This window comes from Castor canadensis, chromosome X, assembly GCF_047511655.1.
Source record: "Castor canadensis chromosome X, mCasCan1.hap1v2, whole genome shotgun sequence".
Lineage (NCBI taxonomy): Eukaryota > Metazoa > Chordata > Mammalia > Rodentia > Castoridae > Castor > Castor canadensis.
The window spans coordinates 66,641,905-66,660,909 of NC_133405.1; the positions used below are offsets into that span (position 1 = coordinate 66,641,905).

The 19,005-nt window shown below is 32.8% G+C and overlaps 1 protein-coding gene across 1 annotated transcript in view; it reads right to left on the reverse strand.

Annotated features, from left to right (window-relative positions):
* Dach2 (dachshund family transcription factor 2) overlaps nucleotides 1-19,005 on the reverse strand; it is a 605,819-nt gene that overhangs the window by 17,479 nt on the left and 569,335 nt on the right. The window contains exons 9-10 of the mRNA XM_074062608.1: nucleotides 4,179-4,327; nucleotides 3,906-4,053 (exon numbers count right to left, since the gene is read on the reverse strand). Coding sequence (XP_073918709.1) covers nucleotides 3,906-4,053; nucleotides 4,179-4,327 — 297 coding nt within the window. The remainder of the gene's footprint in view (nucleotides 1-3,905; nucleotides 4,054-4,178; nucleotides 4,328-19,005) is intronic.

Below are 19,005 nucleotides of genomic sequence, written 5' to 3' on the forward strand. Positions count from 1 at the left end.
ATAAGTATAATTTATTCAGTATCTACTATATACTGAACACTTCCCTGGAAATATGTTGAATTTAGGTCTTACAACAGGTCAACAAGGAAAGCAGTATCATCTCCATTTTATAGAAAACTCAGTTATTGAGCAAGAAATTTACCCAAGATGACATAACTAGAAAGTTTCAAAACCTGTGAACTAACGAACTCATAGGCAGTGTTTCCAAAGCCTAGGGATCACAAAGTTGATTACAGGACCAAGGCAGGTGACTAGCAATGCATTATGTAGCACGATCACTCTGATTTTTTATTTTTATTTTGCAAAGGATATTATTATATATGTATGTGTTTGTTTAATTCAAGTAACATAGTCTAGCTAGTAGCAAAAATTTAACAAAGTTTAGTATTTTTATTGTGAAGCATTGTTTTCTTTTTGATCATATTAAAAGGTCATAGAGATCCTTTAAATTTATATTTTATATATAGTTACATATGTAGTTATATATTGTCTTAATATAAACACACACTAATTATCTGTGTATATAAATGTATGTATAATTATTAGGATACCCTTGGCTAGATATTGTTTTACTACCATAACATCAAATTTCTGCCATGTGTTTTCTGTCATGTAACCTTATATAGTCTATGATTTTTCATAAAATATTGGGTGTACTGGGTATTAGTTATTTAGGGAAATAGAAAGTAATTCAAGTGACTTTCTAGTTAAACTATTATAATAGATGAGGTTACTATGATTCATAGAGATAAAATAAACAGTTCTGTCAATCAATGAGGGTAATAGAGTAATTTCTGATAATTTTATTAGTTATTACATGTGAAGTGCTAAAAATAGTGCTTGACAGATAACAGACATTTGACAGACATCTAGTTGTAGGATTAGCATTTATGTTAAAAGTAGTAGTTATAATAATGACTAGTAATAATAATGGGTGTAGTACTAATAATGATACTAGTGGTAGGAGTTGTATCAATATTATGCGTTTACAAGTGATAAATTTATTACCTATAAATAATTCACAACAAATCTGATAATAGACACAATATTATATCTATCATGTCTAGGACATTTAAAAGACAATTGGTATGTTATCAACTAAATGTAGGCCCAAAGGGTCTATATTAAAACAAATGCAGTAATATTATTGGACAGGGGTCACTCAGTAAGGGGAGAATGCATACAGGAGAAATAGGGAAAGGAAGGAAACCTAAAACTTCAAAGTGTTTCATGTGCCCACTGTAAAGGAGTGAATAAAGTAATCTTAAACTGACAGAGGCCACCATGAGAAGGTGACCAGGAAGTAGTAAAGAGGTCAGATGAACCAATGCAGGTTGTAATACACACGTGCATGGAAGCAATGCTAGGAATCTCTCTTCATCTCAAGGTAGAAAATGCTATGTCTTTTTTATTATCTCTTATGTTTTCTCTTCAATAAATTTGCAGAAGAGGGCTGTTCTGCCTGGAAGTGAGGGCGGGGGTGGGGGGAAGAGGGAGGGGGTAGGAGGGCAGGGAGGAGGATGGCTCAAACAATTTATACACATATGAATAAATGAATAAACAATAAAAAAATTCCTGGGAAAAATCCTAAAAAAATAAATAGGACTACAATAAACATTGTTAGACTCCATGAGATCATCAGTAAGGTATTCTCACAGAGATGGAAATTTTGGATTAACGAGCATATGCATCCTTGTCCTTTTCTTATTTACTTATAGAAGGGTTCTGCTTTTTCAAAAAATTTCCTTATATTAATCCTTTGGTGGTTAAACTTGCTTAAAACATGTGCTTTTATAGCTGACTTTTCATTATATTACTAGGGCTTTTTGATTTAAAGAAGATTACATAGTAATGTAGCTATTGCTATCAATACTTTCCTTTATCATTCATCTTTAAATCATTCCCTACATCAAAATCATAAAGATATTCTTCCATAAATTTTTTTGTAAAGTTCTTGGGTATTTGTTACTATATTTAATTTGTGTTTCATTCCATCTTAAATTTTTGTGCACATAATGAAGTAAAAATCTATTTTTGGTGTCGTAAAAAAGGGTCTATAAATTATTAGTAATCAGAAATCAGAATGAGTAGATCCCTAGAAGTCAGAAAATTTTACATGTGGTAGGTATTCATAAGTCAATTTAAGAATCTTATTATATCAAACATGTGATTTTTTAAATTAAATTTTCCATACTAAAGAAATGTTATTATTACTATTAATCATAACATTCTATTTCACTCATTAAATATAAGAAATACACTGATTTCCCCCAACTTTAAAAAGACAAGATATTCTTTGCTTTGGATTATTTAATGAATTTAGAAAGTTAAGAAAAGTAAGTAATTCTTTTTTATTTTCACTTTAATTCATTTTTATTTTTGTTTATTTATTGGCAAATAAATAAAACTCTGGGCTGGCCTGGACTGAGATCTTTCCATTTTGCTTCCTGAGTAGCTGTAATAATAGGTGCATGTTACTGCACCCAGCTTTTTTATTAGTTGAAATGGCATCTCATAAAAGTTTTGCTCAGATTGGCCTCTAGTCTTTGCCTTCACAGTAGCTAAGATTGCAGACTTGAACCACCACACCCTGCTAATTCTTTCTCCAATGTGGTGTTTGAAATTACATTTTTAATTGAACCAATGATTTCTAGGCCCTGAGGAATATATAGATAGATAGACAGACATATGTATATATCTGTCTATCTATCTATCTATCTATATATATATTCAATTCTTGAAACAAGCTTTAGATTACAATATATTACGTTGAATTAGTGTAGCATCAGTGGATCTTATTCAATTGGAGTCATCCTTCCTTGTTCAGGTAACTATCCATATTGTTTTTCTCTCTCTTTTTTCCCTCTACTTCACACTCTTCAAATCTTTACTTATTTTACCCTTGGTCATCCTTCCATAGAAGGGAAGGGAAAGAAGTTGAAATTCACCATAATTACTTTTGTGGAGATTATTTAGAATGTAACTTGTGAAGTTCAAAGTTTCCTGTGGTTTTGATATGAAATAGTCTAATTTATACATTACCATAGATAATCAAATGGATACACACTGTTAGAAAATTAATTTTATTCATGAATAATTCAGTATTTTTCCATTCTCTCCTCTTTGTCTCCAACTATACTACTGCTACCCTAATTTAGTCCTCATCACTACTGTTTGGGTAAGAGCAATCTTCTTCTGCAGCATTTCCTTGCTTCCATTCTTATATTAATCCTCTTCTAATTTAACCCTAATATTATATCCAGTTGTAATCAGACCAGATCATCCCCTTTCTTATCTTTGGATATTATTTCCCTTTAACTACAGGATAAAATCCAAGCAAATCTTTTACATGGTTAAAATGTTCTTCCTAGTTTAACTTCTGCCTGCTTCTTTATGTATCATCTCCCACATTCAATACATAAAACTCAAAGCATCTTTAATAATAGTTGCCAATGTATGAAGTTTCAAAACAAAGTGACAACTATACAGATTGTGTATGATTACTCTTGCCACTTTGTTTTGAAATTGGCTGGCTATGTTAGTCTTTTAAAATATAAATGCCTCAAGGAGAAGGACTTAATTTCATTCACTTTATAATCCCATAATTTAGTACTGTGCTTAGCAAGGAGTAAGCACTTCATGTATAAGGAATTGTGAAATTATATCTAGATGCATTTTATGGAATTGTGAGACGATAAATATTCATGATTCCAAATCTGCAACTAGCACAAAGTACAGATGTAACTCACTATCTTTTAGTACAAAAACAGACGGCATACATTTCTAACCTAGTGGCTTGCACACAGTATTTGATTTGTAGATTGTCATTTGTTTTCAGCAGTTCCATGCTATCCCTTATAATATTTCCATTAAAACACTTCCAACATAATTTCCATTAAACTTACTTCTGTTCTGAAGCTCAACTGCAAGCTGCTTTTCAAGATTTTCCCTAATTTCTTTCTCTCTGTAGAGCTCCATTCGTAGTTCCTTCTTTTCTTGCTGAATCTGCTTCTCCTGGATACGAGCATTATCCAAAGCCACTTTCAGCAAACCCTGTCAAAGTACAGCAAATGGCATGCAGTTCATCTTATCTGTTTTAACTTCTCAAATATGAAATAATTTATGAAAGTGCTAATGTCTTATATTACATTTATTTTGTTTATAGAAATATTGTTGACCTGAATGTTGGTCAACAGAGTCTCCACAGAGGACAGACTATCAGCAAAAATGAATGGTCCAGGGAATCCAGGAGGCAATGCTTGCCCAGGAGCCAGTTGGATCTTGTCCAAGGGTGACTTCATCATTGGAATTTGAACTGGTACCTCTTCTGTAAAAATAAAATTAACGTCAAAAGGCTCACAAATAATTGCTCAAATATTTCACTAGTCACCTCTAATAGACATATATAGAGATTTTGTTCCTGAAACTAAGTGATGATGCCTCATAAGTAGAAGTCTTACCTAACTTTCTACTGCCTCTAATTTCTCAAAATAAAACCCATAAAATATTTCTCAGTATAAAACCCATAGAAATAAAACAACATTTATTGCTAAGGATGCATTGAATTTGAAGAACAAATATAAAACATGTCTAATTGATATATGTTTACTAATATTTATAATTTAAACAATTAGAGCACTTCTTGGCAAAGCATAAGCTCCCTTTCATTTTTTCTCTTCAACTCTATCATCTATTGTCTACTCACCAATCTTCATTATTTTTAACAGCTTCATTGAGGTATAAATTATGTAATAAATTTCACCAATTTTAAGTGTATTCTTCATTTTTATTAATCATGGTAGCTGTCTAATCATCACAACAAATCTATTTTTAGTATATCTTAATTCCCCTCCCACAATATTCCTTAATCTCTTTCCCACTCTAGCTGTTGGTAGTTATTCTACTTTGTAAGTTTTGCCACTTTTGGATATTTCATATAAATAGAATCATACAATATGTGGCATTTTGTGCCTGACTTCTTTTACACAGCTTTGTGATTTTGATCTTTATACAATTGTGACATATATCAGTAGTTTCTTCCTTTTTTGTTATTGAGTATTAGTTCATTATGTAAATATACCACTTTTTGTCTAAACATTAACTCTTTGGTGGGAATTTGGATGTTTTCCAGTGTTACTTTTAATTTTGAAGAATATTCCTAATGAGAAAAAATATTACCCATTACACAAAAATGCAAATTGTACCTGCTCCAACATATAAATTTACATTATCTTCTCTCATATTCTCAGTACTTTAATGAAATTCTTAGTTTTAGATACAGAGACATCAACAGAGTTTTTATTTATAAAATGTTTCAGATTAGTTTTTGACAGATATATATCTAATTACAAAAGGAACCTCGCTTACCTTGAAAAGCCTAACTATTTGGCTATGTACTTGAATTCTGGCTGACAATCTTTTTTGTGAGACATGTGAAGTACCCAGAAGGTTTTTCTGTATCTGATAATGGTGGTATTTTTTGGCACATGCAAACAAAAACTGCTACAGAAAGACAAACTTGGAATGCAACCAAACACTCTCAGTTGTTTCTTATTACATTTCAACACCAGTGCATGATGGGATGAATCATCACACCTCAGTTTTTTAATTCATTGTAGTCTCTTAATTTTAGTAACAGGGCATAACAAAGTTTGAAAAATATTTTCTCTTGTTAGAAAAATTTTGAGTGACTCAAAATATTCTAGTGAAACTCATTCATTAGACACTTGGATTTAGAACTTACTAATTTTCATATGATTTGGAAGCAAAAAAATAGCTATTTGTTTGATTCTTGCAAGGATGCAAATATGGATTTGCCATACAGTTATACTTCATTTTTCAATTGCAATCAGCCAACATACGCATTGTGGAGTCTTGAACCCATTGATTTCACAGTCATCATGTTTTGCTGTGGGATTTCTTGTGTGGGAAGCCGTGGCAGACAATTGTGGGAATTTTTAGTGAGATTACATAATGGGATGGCATTATCTCTGAATAAAATGCTCTTAATATAGATCATGTTTACATTTCTATTTTTCTAAGAACAGGGATAAAAATGCTAAATGCTTATTTAAAGAATGAACAGTTTCACATCATATGAATCCAAATATTAAAGAATGTTTACCAGTCTTAAAAATTCAATAAAATGAGTAAACTATCCCATTAATATTCTTTAGCACAAGAAGCTATGATAAATATCTTCTTAGGAATTGTCTTTTAGAAAACATAAAACAGTAGATTTTTTAAAAATCATAGATTTATGATGCATGTGTTTTCTACAACTCCCTTATAGTTTTATTTCCATAGTATTTGATTATATTAAAATACCTAACCTCTTATTTGAAACCTCTCTCTCTCTTTCTCTCTCTCTCTCTGTCTCTCTAATCAGCATGTTTTCACAAATTCTGTGACCTTATTCATCTACATGGATATGGTTTCATTTGAAATATTTTCATATAAAAAATTTTAAACTTAAATTCTAAAAACATTTCTTAGCCAGCATCCCTAATGAGTTTTTAATTTTTTATTTATTGGCATATAATAGTTTTACAGGGGATGCATTGTGATATTTGTATATGTGCTTACAATATATCTTAATTAGATTCACCCTCCTCCATCTTTCTCCCTCATCCTCCCTTTCTACCATAGAAGAATTTCAATAAGTTTCATTGTTCTATTTTTACACATGAACACAAAGTACATCTATCATATTCGACCTCCTTCACCCTCTCTGTTTATCTTCTCCACTCTCACTGGTACCTAACCATGGGAAGGATCTGTTTTGCCTTCCCATACTTCATTCTTAAGGTGTATATTGATTGTTCAAGGGGGTTTCACCTTGGAACTTCACAGATGTATATATCATACTTTAATCAAATTAAATCCCTCTATTACTTACTCTATATTGTCCTGCTCCTATTAATCAACAGCTTCCAGTGCATTTCTTTATATTAATCTTCAAACACAAATGACATGTATTTCAATATTATTCACTCTTATTCTCTTTTCCTCTCCCACTTCCTACTAGTTCCCTCATATTTTCCTTCATATGTGAAAGCTAAACCTGTAAGGTAAATGTATGCACGCACAGATGGTCTTATATACATATGTATACATATAACATATATACATATATATATATATGTAGAGAGAGAGAGAGAGAGAGAGAGAGAGAAAGCAAACATGATTATATTAGCCTAATATTTTAAAAGTATATTTCTCAAAAACTAGCCAGGCAATGCTATGCTTCATTTGTTGTTGTTTGATAACTGTATTTTTTGTAAGTTTTTTTTTTAGTTTTTTTTTTCTCTACTTGTGTGCACTAAGTGAATGGAAAGACTCCATAATGATCTATCAATATGCACTTTAAAAATGAAAGACAGGAATGTAAAACAGGTCATGTCAGGTGTGAGTAGTAGTGAGAAGGGGAGGGTGGACAGAGAGGGTAAGGGAGGTTGAATATGATCAATGTACTTTATATACCTGTATGAAAAAAGAACATTGAAAACAGTTGAAATTATTTTAAGAAGTGGGGAGTGGAAATGAGGGAGGATGATGGAAAAGATCAATTTAATCAAGGTACATTGTAAACATATATGGTATTGTCATAACACAACTATGCTGTACAATGAATATATGCTAATAAATTGTTTTAAAATATTTATAATAGCTGGAGAGGTTCTAATCTTTATGTTGATGCTTATAAACCTTAAGGTATAAATTTATACAGCCTGGAGGATCTATTTTTATAAAATGAATCACTAAAAACTTAGAACATTGCCTTCCTGCTAGTTCAGAGACAATGTAATATTTCCCCTGAATAAGTATTTTGTAATAGGGACAAAGTTCTCAAAAATAATGGATTCCTTGTTATATACCAACTCTTTATTCACATGTAATGTCAGTTGTGGGACTCTGAGATGTACTCTACTTGAAAATGAAAGCAATATATTCAGTATGCATAAAACAAAATTATAACTATGTTGAAATCATTAGAAATCTTCTATTTGAAGATGAAAGAAATGTGGTTAAATTGGCTGAAAGGAAAAAATTTATTAACTATGAAGACAGGTTGTTGCCTGGTCTATGGTTTATCATGTTGCTGTACAGTAGATTGAAGTTTCAAAATAGTATTACTCTTCTTTAAAGAGATAGACCTAACTGAATTAGGTGTCGCTTGCTGCAGTGAGGACCAAATGCAAAAAGAATCATATTTCATCAGACCTAGTCAACACCAGGAAAATAAATAGAAATATAAGAGGTATGCAGGCAATGATTCATTTTGATAATCTCACCCAAGAGAGACACATAGAGACAGCACACAGATCTAAGCTTCTACCAAAAGACAAATAGGACACAGAGGGTGGGAACTGGAATGACAGTGTAGCAGAGGTCACATCGATTTTCAGCAGCAGTTTTCACACAGATGAGATAACCCTGGACTCTATTTGGCCCATTGTTCATATCCTACCTGTCTCACAAGTAATAAATTTCCTAGTCCTAGCAAAAGGGCAGTAAAGAAGGATTCTACTTATGATTAAGTTTCTGTGCTAAACAAACATGCTGTTTAGACCAAGGTCATATTGCATGTAAAGGCATGTAATAGCCAAAACCTAGAAGAACCATGTTATGTTTCAGTGTTACATGAGCTTAAATTGTGAAACTATTCATCATATTTTTCTATGATTGAAATCATATGCTACAAAAGTGAATGATAAATGCATAAGAGATTGATTTCAATCTTGTAACAGGTCTTCAAATCTGAATGACATCTATATTTTTCTCAGAGTTTAAATAAATTGACTGTTATATTGAAATTTATTAGGTAGACTTGAAAATTGACAATGAAATTAAAAACATAGACTGCGAGTTAAATAAGAACATTTCGTTGTAATTCCAGGAGAAAGGTTTCAGTTGAGTATTTTGATTTAAAAAAAGGCTAGCATTCAAATATACATATTAGTACCTTTATCAGCACATATAAAGTAATTGTATAAACTGAAAAATAAAGATAGGACAATTGATCTAATCAAGGACATGAGCAATCTCTCCATTTAGTGAAGTAAAGTGGAGATTGCTTATTGAGCCTGTTTATTAAACCTGCCATGCTTTGTAACAGCACTTGGAAATCCACTTAGATTTAAATCCTCTTTATTTAAATTTTTTGCTTAGGGCTCAGACGAATAGATGTAAAAGTTAACAAGAATGTTATTTCCAGAGAATATATGATAAATATATGGTAAATACTCCAAATGGAAAAGTCCCCTTAAAAATTAAGGTCAAGATTGCTACAGACATTTTATATGACTCCAGTGTTTATTCTCCCACTTTTTTGAGGAGTTAAGTGTTTCCTTTTTCCTCTGGGCTTCAAGAATTGTGATACAGGAATAGAAACTGAACACAGCTGACTCACAGAACAGCAGAAAAATGCAGCTACCTACCAGGTCATCAGTTTTATTCTTTAACAAGTAAATTATACCCCATTATTTGATTTGAGAGCTTCCCCCTAAATATAGCTGGCCCAAGGGACTCTCCTTTGTTGATGTCATTAGTATTACATTCAGCACAAGCAAAACACCTGCTTCCCCCTTCCAAACTGAGGAGCAGTAACAACAACAAAATGACCACTGCTGTGTAATTATGTGCCCTACATGAATATAAAGAAGTATTCATAGTCTCAGTTGAACAAAGACTCAAGTGTTGCCATCATCAAATGTGGAAAAGGAAAACTTGAATCCTAAACTGTTATATTTCTTTAGGGACATAAAATAAAAATGTTGTGGATAAATGGAAGAAAAAACTGATAACAAAGGAATGAAGGGTCATCAGGGTGAGAAATTGAGAATCTTGCTAAAAACAATTATAGTAATGTTTTGCTCTGGATCCTTAGGTTAGTAATTTGGAATAACAGTCTCTTTTCAATAGTGTGATTTAAAATTAAATCATCTTTCAAATAAAGTATTATGTCAAGCCGGGCATATGGTATGCACTGTTAAATACCTATAGTTTTCAAAGGAGGAATCACAGTAATCTGAATAACCTGAGTAAATTCAAGTTTACTTATTACCTTTCTAACTGAAAAGTGTCTCACTGTCCTTAGAACAATGTTCCACAGAATTTTCACAGGTGTGCTTACAATGAAAGCTTCTTCACTCAAATAAGTGTTTAAAAAAAAAACTAGGTAAAATATTGCTAAACAGTTTTCCTTAAAGCAAGACTTGTCAGATACATTACAGGGTTCTCAGTGAAATTTGAATATCAGATATACAGCAAATCATTTTTAAATGCTTATATCCAAAATATTCCATAGGACATACTTATAATAAAAATGATTATAATTTATCTGAAATTCAAATTTCACAGGACACTTTTCCTTTTTTGATTTGCTAAATATTTTAAAGTAGAACATCCTAATGCCTTTAAAATGTTAATACTAATTACCCTAATTTGATCATGGCACATTGGAAAATTGTGTCAAAATATCACATTTTATTCCATGAATGTGTGGAGTTCTTATGTCAATTAAAATTAAAAATCTAATTCTAAAATTAACATATGTTACATGTTAAGATATGAAACAGAGAGCATAGTGATGAAGGGCCAAATATACTGAACTTGAATGCTCCTGTATGACACAAATACTCTATGGCTTTATTATTTGCAAGTCCCTGGGGAAAGTTACTTGACCTGTCTTTGCCTCAGTTTCCTCATTTCTAAAGTTAGGATGATAATAATATCTACCTCTTAGGGTTATGATAAAAATTAATGAGTTAATATTTATAACATTCATAGAATAATATGTTACTCAAAGTAACACAATATGTGTTTTTGAAATAAATTAACTGGTAACAGAAATTTTCCAGAAATGGGAGACAGGAGTATAGGAATGTATTTGACCATCTAAGCATCAACTAACACCTTATGAATCATCAAATTTGGAAAGATCTTTTTTCTAGATGACATCTGAATGAGCCCACCTTTGGCTTCACCTTCAATTGAGTCAGTTTTATTTTCCCAGTCATCAAAGATCAGAGTAAAAGTAGGTCAATGGCTCTTCACCAGGGATGATTTAGCTGACCAGAGGACATTTGGAAGTAGAGACAATTTCTATTATCCAAATTGATGGGGGTGCGGAAGAAAGCCTGTCCTGACATCTGGTGGTAGAGCCCAGGACTACTGGAAAATGCCTAGCAAAGCACAGGACACACCCTCCTCCCATCCCCCATAATGAATCATCTGACCAGATTTCAATATTGCTTGAGAATCAGTATTCTATAGTTACATTGGGAAATGTCAATTAGTGAATAGTTAACTAGTTAAAGACATCTTCCTTCGTGCACTGAACTTCTACTAGTTTAATAAACTTAAGAAAATGAGGCTCAAATAAATGATTTAGAACTAACAAAGTATGCTTCAGAGTGCTTTGCATTCAATTTCATCCTTTGGTGAACTGTCACTTTGTTAATAAAACCTATTATGTTCTTTCTATTTAGCATTGAAACATTCAGTCCTATTCTCACCCCTTTAACTTTAACTCATTTTTCCTTATAAAATTTGTTTTCATATAATATACAATAAATTTATTTATTTATTTCATTACATATTTCATCCCACTAAAATATAGTCTCCACATGATCGGGGACATTTCTCAGGGTTTTATTTTCTCATTACTATTTTATTTAGTACCTAGAACAGAAATTATGCTGCATCTATAACCCTTGCAATGACTTCGGATATGTAGACTGGTAATCCTTAAGATATGTAAGATTTCTAACCATCAGATCAATAACACTAATTCTATACAAAAAGACAAGATTGGACATGAATGTATCATGTAAAAGGGTGTTAATAGGTGGGGGAAAGGAAGAAAAGAGAAGAATGTTAAGTGTTTCTGGTTTACTCTAAACTTTTTCAATAAAATCAATAATTACTAACTACAAACATTGTAACAAGTTGAGCTTACCATAAATTTATTAAACTTGTCTAACTATCATAGTCTTTGGCAAAAAATAGTAAAGAAGAACTCTTTCTGGCCCACAAACATACTTTCCCATTGTTTCTGAGATGATTTATGATTATATCATATAAAAGCAAATCTAACTGATTTTGAAGTATCTCCAAATTTACTATATCCTAAAAACAGAGACAGGCTGAGGTCCCAGAATAGAAAGAAGATTTATGTAAAATGTATGATTTATAGACAATATTAAACAGTAAGTGACTGATGATATGGAAAACTTCAGAAAAAAGAATGAAACAGAAATACAAAACAAAATGGAAGGCAACTCCAGCAGATGAGAACAAGTAGAAGACAGAATCTCAGAACTTAAAGATAAAACAAAAATTAAAGGAAAAACTGAAGAGCTATTAGTCAGACAACTCAAGACCTGTGAAATAAATATGCCAGAACTCACCGACTCCATCAAGTGACCAAAACAGAGAATCATGAATATTGAAGAAGGAGAAGAGGTGTAAACAAAAGGGATTCATAATATATTCAACAAAATAATAACAAAATTTCCCAAATCTAGAGTAAACTATGCCCATTCAGGTATAGGAAGCCTCCAGGACAACAAACAGACTTGACCAAAACAGAACTAACCCACAACATATTATCATTAAATAACAAGAACAGAGAATAGAGAAAGAGTATTAAAGGCTGTAAGAAAGAAAAACCAAGTAACATACAAAGGTAAACCCATCAAAATCACAGCAGATTTCTCAACGGAAACCTTAGAAGCAAAAAAGGCATGGAGTGAGGTATTTGGGGCACTGAATGAAAATAACTTCAAACCTAGGATACTATACCAATAAAAACTAACATTCAAAATAGATGGAGCAATAAAAGTCTTCCATGATAAGCAGAAATTACATAATATATGACAACCAAGCCAACACTACAAAACATTCTTCAAGGAATTCTGCACACAGCAAATGAAAGCAAACACACCCATGAGAGGATAAGCAGCACCAAACCACAGAAGAAAAGACAAAGAAGTAGAGAGTAACACTGATTCAGCTGCACACAATCAAACCCTTAAATAATAAAAACAACTAAATGACAGGGATCACCACATACCTATCAATATTAACATTGAATGTTAACAGACTTAACTCACCCATCAAGGACACCGTCTGGCAAACTGAATTAAAAGGAAGATCCAACAATCACTTGTTGATGGGAGACCCATCTCATCTACAGAAACAAGCACTGATTTGGGGTGAAAGGCTGGCAGAAGATTTACCAAGCCAATGGCCTCTGAAAACAGGCAGGAGTAGCAATACTTATATCGCACAAACCTACATTGATCAAACGAGATAAAGAAGGACACTCCATACTAATAAAAGGGGAAATACACCAAAAGGAAATAACAATTATCAACCTATATGCACCCAACATCAATGCACCCAGTTTTATCAAACAAACTTTGAAGGACTTAAAAGCATATATAGACTCCAACACAGTGGTAGTGGGAGACATTAATACCCCCTTTATCACCAATAGATAGGTCATCCAAACAAAAAATCAATAAAGAAAGCCTAGAAATAAATCACACCATAGATCAAATGGACCTAGCTGATGTCTACAAAATATACATCCAACTTCTGCACAATATACATTCTTCTCAGCATCCCATGGAACTTTGTCTAAAATTGATCATCTTAGAACACAAAGCAAGCCTCAGCAAATATAAGAAAACAGAAATAATCCCATGCACTCTGTCTAATCACAATGCATTAAAACTAGAACTCAACAACAAAAGCAACAGCAGAAAACATGCAAACAATTGGAAGCTGAACAACACATTGCTCAATGATCAGTAAGTCATTCATGAAATAAAAGAGGAAATTAAAGGTCCTGGAAGTTAATGAAAATGAAAACACGACCTACCAGAAGCTATGGAACACAGCAAAGGCAGTCCTAAGAGGAAAGTTTATAGTCATGAGTTTATATATTAAAAAGACAGAAAGGTCTCAAATCAATGACCTAATGTTACATCTCAAGCTCCTAGAGAAACAAGAACAAGCAAATCCCAAAAGAAGCAGAAGGAGAGAAATAATAAACATTTAAGGGCTGAAATCAGTGAAATAGAAACAAACAAACAAACAAAAAAAGAATCAATGAAATGAAAAGCTGATTCATTGGAAAAATAAACAAGATTGACAGACCCCTGGCAAACCTGACTAAAATGAGGAGAGAAAAAACTCAAATCAGTAAAATCAGAAAAACAAAGGAGATAACACCACCATGGAAATCCAGGGAATCACCAGAGACTACTTTAAAAACCTATATTCCAGTGAATTTGAAAATCTTGAATAAATGGAAAAATTTCTAGATATTTATGACTATCCAAAATAAACCAAGAGAATATTAATCACCTGAATAAATCTATAACACAAAATGAAATAGAAGCAGCAATAAAGAGCCTCCCAAAAAGGAAAAGTCCAGGACCTGATGGATTCTCTGCTGAATTCTATCAGACCTTTAAAGAAGAACTAATACTAACACTCCTTAAACTTTTCCACAAAATAGAAAGGGAAGGAACACTTCCTGACACATTTTATGAAGCCAGTATTACACTCATCCCAAAACCAGACAAAGACACCTCCAAAAAAAGGAGAACTATAGGCCAAAATCCTTAATGAACATCGATGCAAAAATCCTCAATGAAATAATGGCAAGCTGAATACAACAACATATCAGAAAGATCATTCACCATGACCAAGTTGGCTTCATTCCAGGGATGCTGGGGTGGTTCAACATATGCAAATCAGTAAATGTAATACAGTACATTAATAGAAGCAAACACAAAAAGGACATGATCATCTCAATAGATGCAGAAAATGCCTTTGATAAGATCCAACACCACTTCATGATAAAAGCTCTAACTAGGAATAGAAGGAAAGTACCTTAACATTGCAAATATGACAAACCTACAGCCAATATCATACTTAACAGTGAAAAACTGAAATCATTACCTCTAAAATCAGGAATGGGACAAGGGTGCCCACTATCCCCACTCCTATTCAACATATTACTGGAATTTCTAGCCAGAGCAATTAGGCAAGAAGAAGAAATAAAAGGAATACAAATGGGTAAAGAAGATGTCAAAATATTCTTATTTGCAGATGACATAATCCTATATCTTAAAGAGCCAAAAAGACTCTACCCAAAAACTCCTAGACACCATAAATAGCTACAACAAGGTGGCAGGATACAAAATCAACTTACAACAATCATTAGCTTTTCTATACACCAACAATGAACAAATTGAGAAAGAATATATGGAAACAATTCCATTTACAATAGCCTCAAAAAAAATCAAATACCTAGGAGTAAACTTAACAAAGGATGTGAATGATCTCTACAAGGAGAACCACAACCCTCTGACGAAAGCGATCTAGGAAGACTACAGAAGGTGGAGAGATCACCTGTGCTCATGGATTGGTAGAATCAACATAGTAAAAATGGCTATACTACCAAAAGCAATCTACATGTTTAGGGCAATTCCCATCAAAATACCAATGACTTTCATCACAGAACTTGAAAAATCTACCCTAAAGTTCATTTGAAAACACAAAAGACCATGAATAGGCTAGGCAATACTGAGCAAAAAAGAGCAACACAGGAGGAATCACAAGACCTGATTTCAAACTATACTACAGATACATAGCAATAAAAAGAGCATGGTCCTGGCACAAAAACAGACTTTCATCTAGGGCAAATACAGCAGTGTTGTTGGACTTGGGTCACATGACAAGGGGAGAGCACATATAGGAGGAATGGGGATAGGTAGGAAACCCAAATCTTGAAAGTGTCTGAGTCCCCACTGCAGAGGAGCTAATATAGTAACCTTAAAATGACAGAGATCAATATGGGAAGGTGACCAGGAAGTAGTGAAGAGGTCAGGTAGAGATGAATCAATTCAGGTTGTAATACACTTGTGCATGGAAGCAATGCTAGGAATCTCTGTATAGCTATCCTTATCTCAATTAGCAAAAACGCTATGTCTTTCTTATTATTGCTTATATCTTCTCTCCAACAAAACTGGAGAAAAGGGCAGAACACATCCTGCCTGGAAGCGAGGAGAGTGGGGGGGAGAGGGAAGGGGTTGGGGGAAGGGGAGAAATGATCCAAACAATGTATGCCCATATGAATGAATGAATAAAGAAAAAAACTAGGATTTGATTTAAAAACCTCAAGGAATTTTTATATATAAACAACCAAACAGCACCCAAGGTATGCACATATCTCTTGTCCAGAAAAAAACATCTGGCTACCTCCATGCAAATGGCTCCAAAGAAGAAAACACTTCATGAGTGATAAAAAATACTGTAACAGTCAACACCATAAAATCGCCAAACCAGAAGCAGAATTGGAGTAGGGGTTGGTTGGGAAAAAGCTGTTTTAAAGAAATGTGTTTAGGCTACCTGGTAGGTAGCATACACATTTCCATCAATTAGTTGGCCCTTCCAGGTGATATAGCTTTGTCATCATGGTTTATCTGTGAAATGGCCTCAGTGTTCCAATACAGGCTTACTTTTACCCTTACTGGGGATTTAGTCATTTGTCTGATTGCAGAGACTGTAAAGCAGATTTCTCATTTGTTCACTGCCAGGACATGTGTAGTCATTTCCATCAACTAGAGGGGAAAATATCTTCTTTATCTGGCACAAATCATGAAGAGAAATTTACTGCTTGACCTGGCAATTCATGTGTCAACTTTAAAATCATTGTTTTTTTTCCCCTTTAGTTAACATATCTAGGTTGCTTGGATTACAGCTGTGAGCCACTGTGCTTTGCTGGCATGGTGTCTTTTTGCAATATTGTTTGTGTCCAGCAATGTAAAGTTTATAGAGAATGCATCTATGGAACCATAAAATCGGTGGAAAACATACTTTTCCATGATATTTTAATACTTGGAAAAAATCAATCACAGGGCAGAATGTTTTTCTGTAAACATCTTGAAAGCCTTATAAAGGCAGTGGCTTCCCACAGCACCTCTTTAAATAATTTGAACATTGAGACTAGTTCTTTTAATATACCAAAACTCATATTGTTTTAATTTTTCTGATTTTTACAGGACTGACTTTTGAAATTTTTAAAGAATTTAAGTGCAATATAATGTGTATGTTACTATGATAATGTTTGGAATATTATAATATTTTCCAAAATGAAGCCACAAAATGCATTTTCCCTTCAGCAAAAGTTTGCTCTTTCTGCAGAAAGTATGTTGTTTAGTGGCTGTAATTTAGCAAGGAAAAATGACATTTTGCATAGTTGATATGCTGTGTATGTTTGTGCAATTTCCAAAGACCCAGAGTGAGAAAAATGTCCTCAATGTAAAGAATTTTAGCATTTAAATCGAAGGAAAGACTGTCTAATATTAAAATCAGGATTTGAAGAGTAGAAATTTTGGAATATTTGTTTTCATCCTTATGCTTTTAAAACATCTTATACTTTAGGAATTAAGAATTAAGTTCCTCACTAGTACATATAGACTTCTACAGAATCTTCATAAATACCAATTCCATGTGTGTGAATAAGAAGTGTGCTGGTAATGGTAGTAGAGGTATGGGTGGGAATGGTGGTGTGTTCTCCCCCTCTATTATTAAAGATAGAGTAAAAGGGCATTGGGTTTATCCAAAACAGGATATTTTCTTATATACATCTCCATAATCAATTTTATTAACTAGCCCCTTCCCTCAAAATTTACTAACAGTTTCAATTATCTTTCAAAATAATAAAGTTACAACAATGAAATGTAACACTTTGACCAACTACTCATTACTCAGTTGTCTAATTTCCCATTATGTTATATGTCTGCAAAATATTGAAGCCTGTTACACAGCACATAAACATTAATACTCCTCTCTCCCAACTTTGAAAAAATGAATGGTATAGTACCATTTTTATTTGCTTTATAAGACAAAGAGTTAATAAGTAAAGTCTAGTCTAATTTGTTTTTAGTAATTTATTTTACATTGAGCTCCAGTCTTGCATCCAATTTCTACTGGACACTTTCATTGGAATGTTCCATTATGACAAACTATTGTGAAAGCAAGTCCACCACTTTATGGCTACTTATTATCTCATCATAAGCCTCAATCAGATATGACTTCATATTGCCGTTCTTTTTTCTCTCTTTGAGGCAGGATCTCACTATGTAGCCTAAACTGGTCTTGTGATCATTCTGCCTCAACTTCACAGGTGTGCAACACTATGCCCAGTTTCATATTCATATTCTTATTTGAGTCATTTTTACCATCTCTTACCAAAGTTTAATCCTCCTAATTATATTGACTCTTTTCTCTCTTTTGCCTATCACATATCTAATCTGTACATAGGTCCTTTTAATACATTCCTCAAAATATCTCTTGTTCCAGACACCTGAAACTTGGATAATTAAAATCTCTTCCTTAATAAGAGGCTGAAGGTTTGGTGTTTTTCCTATACTATGTCATTTTGTACACTAAAATAATAAAGTTGCCCCAAATCAATGTCACCTCCTGTAAATTAATCAATAGACCCTTAAGGATTTCTTCAGTTTTTCCCTAGCTCTTATGCTTTATCCACAAATACTACTCTATAAACTATGCTGCATATATACCTATTAAGACAACATAATGAAACCCACCAAACATTCTTTGAAAGAAGGGGTAAGAAGGAGAGGGAGAATGGAAATATAATAGAGATGTATTTGATCAAAGTACACTTGTACCCATGCATGGAATTATCACAATGAAATTCCCTTACACTGTTAATGTATGATAAATCAAAAAAAATTTAAAAACTTTAACTGTAGTTAACCTGTTTGCCTTCTTGTAACTAACTACTCAAAAAATTTTCTCATTTCTATAATTTTTCTCCAACACAAATATTTCAACCATTACACAATTCCCTTTAAGATCTAACTTAATCCTTTGGATCTTAAATGAATTCTTGAGTTAATCCATTAAGACAGGGAAATTAATGTTCTTCAGTCACCTTTTCCTGACTATTTC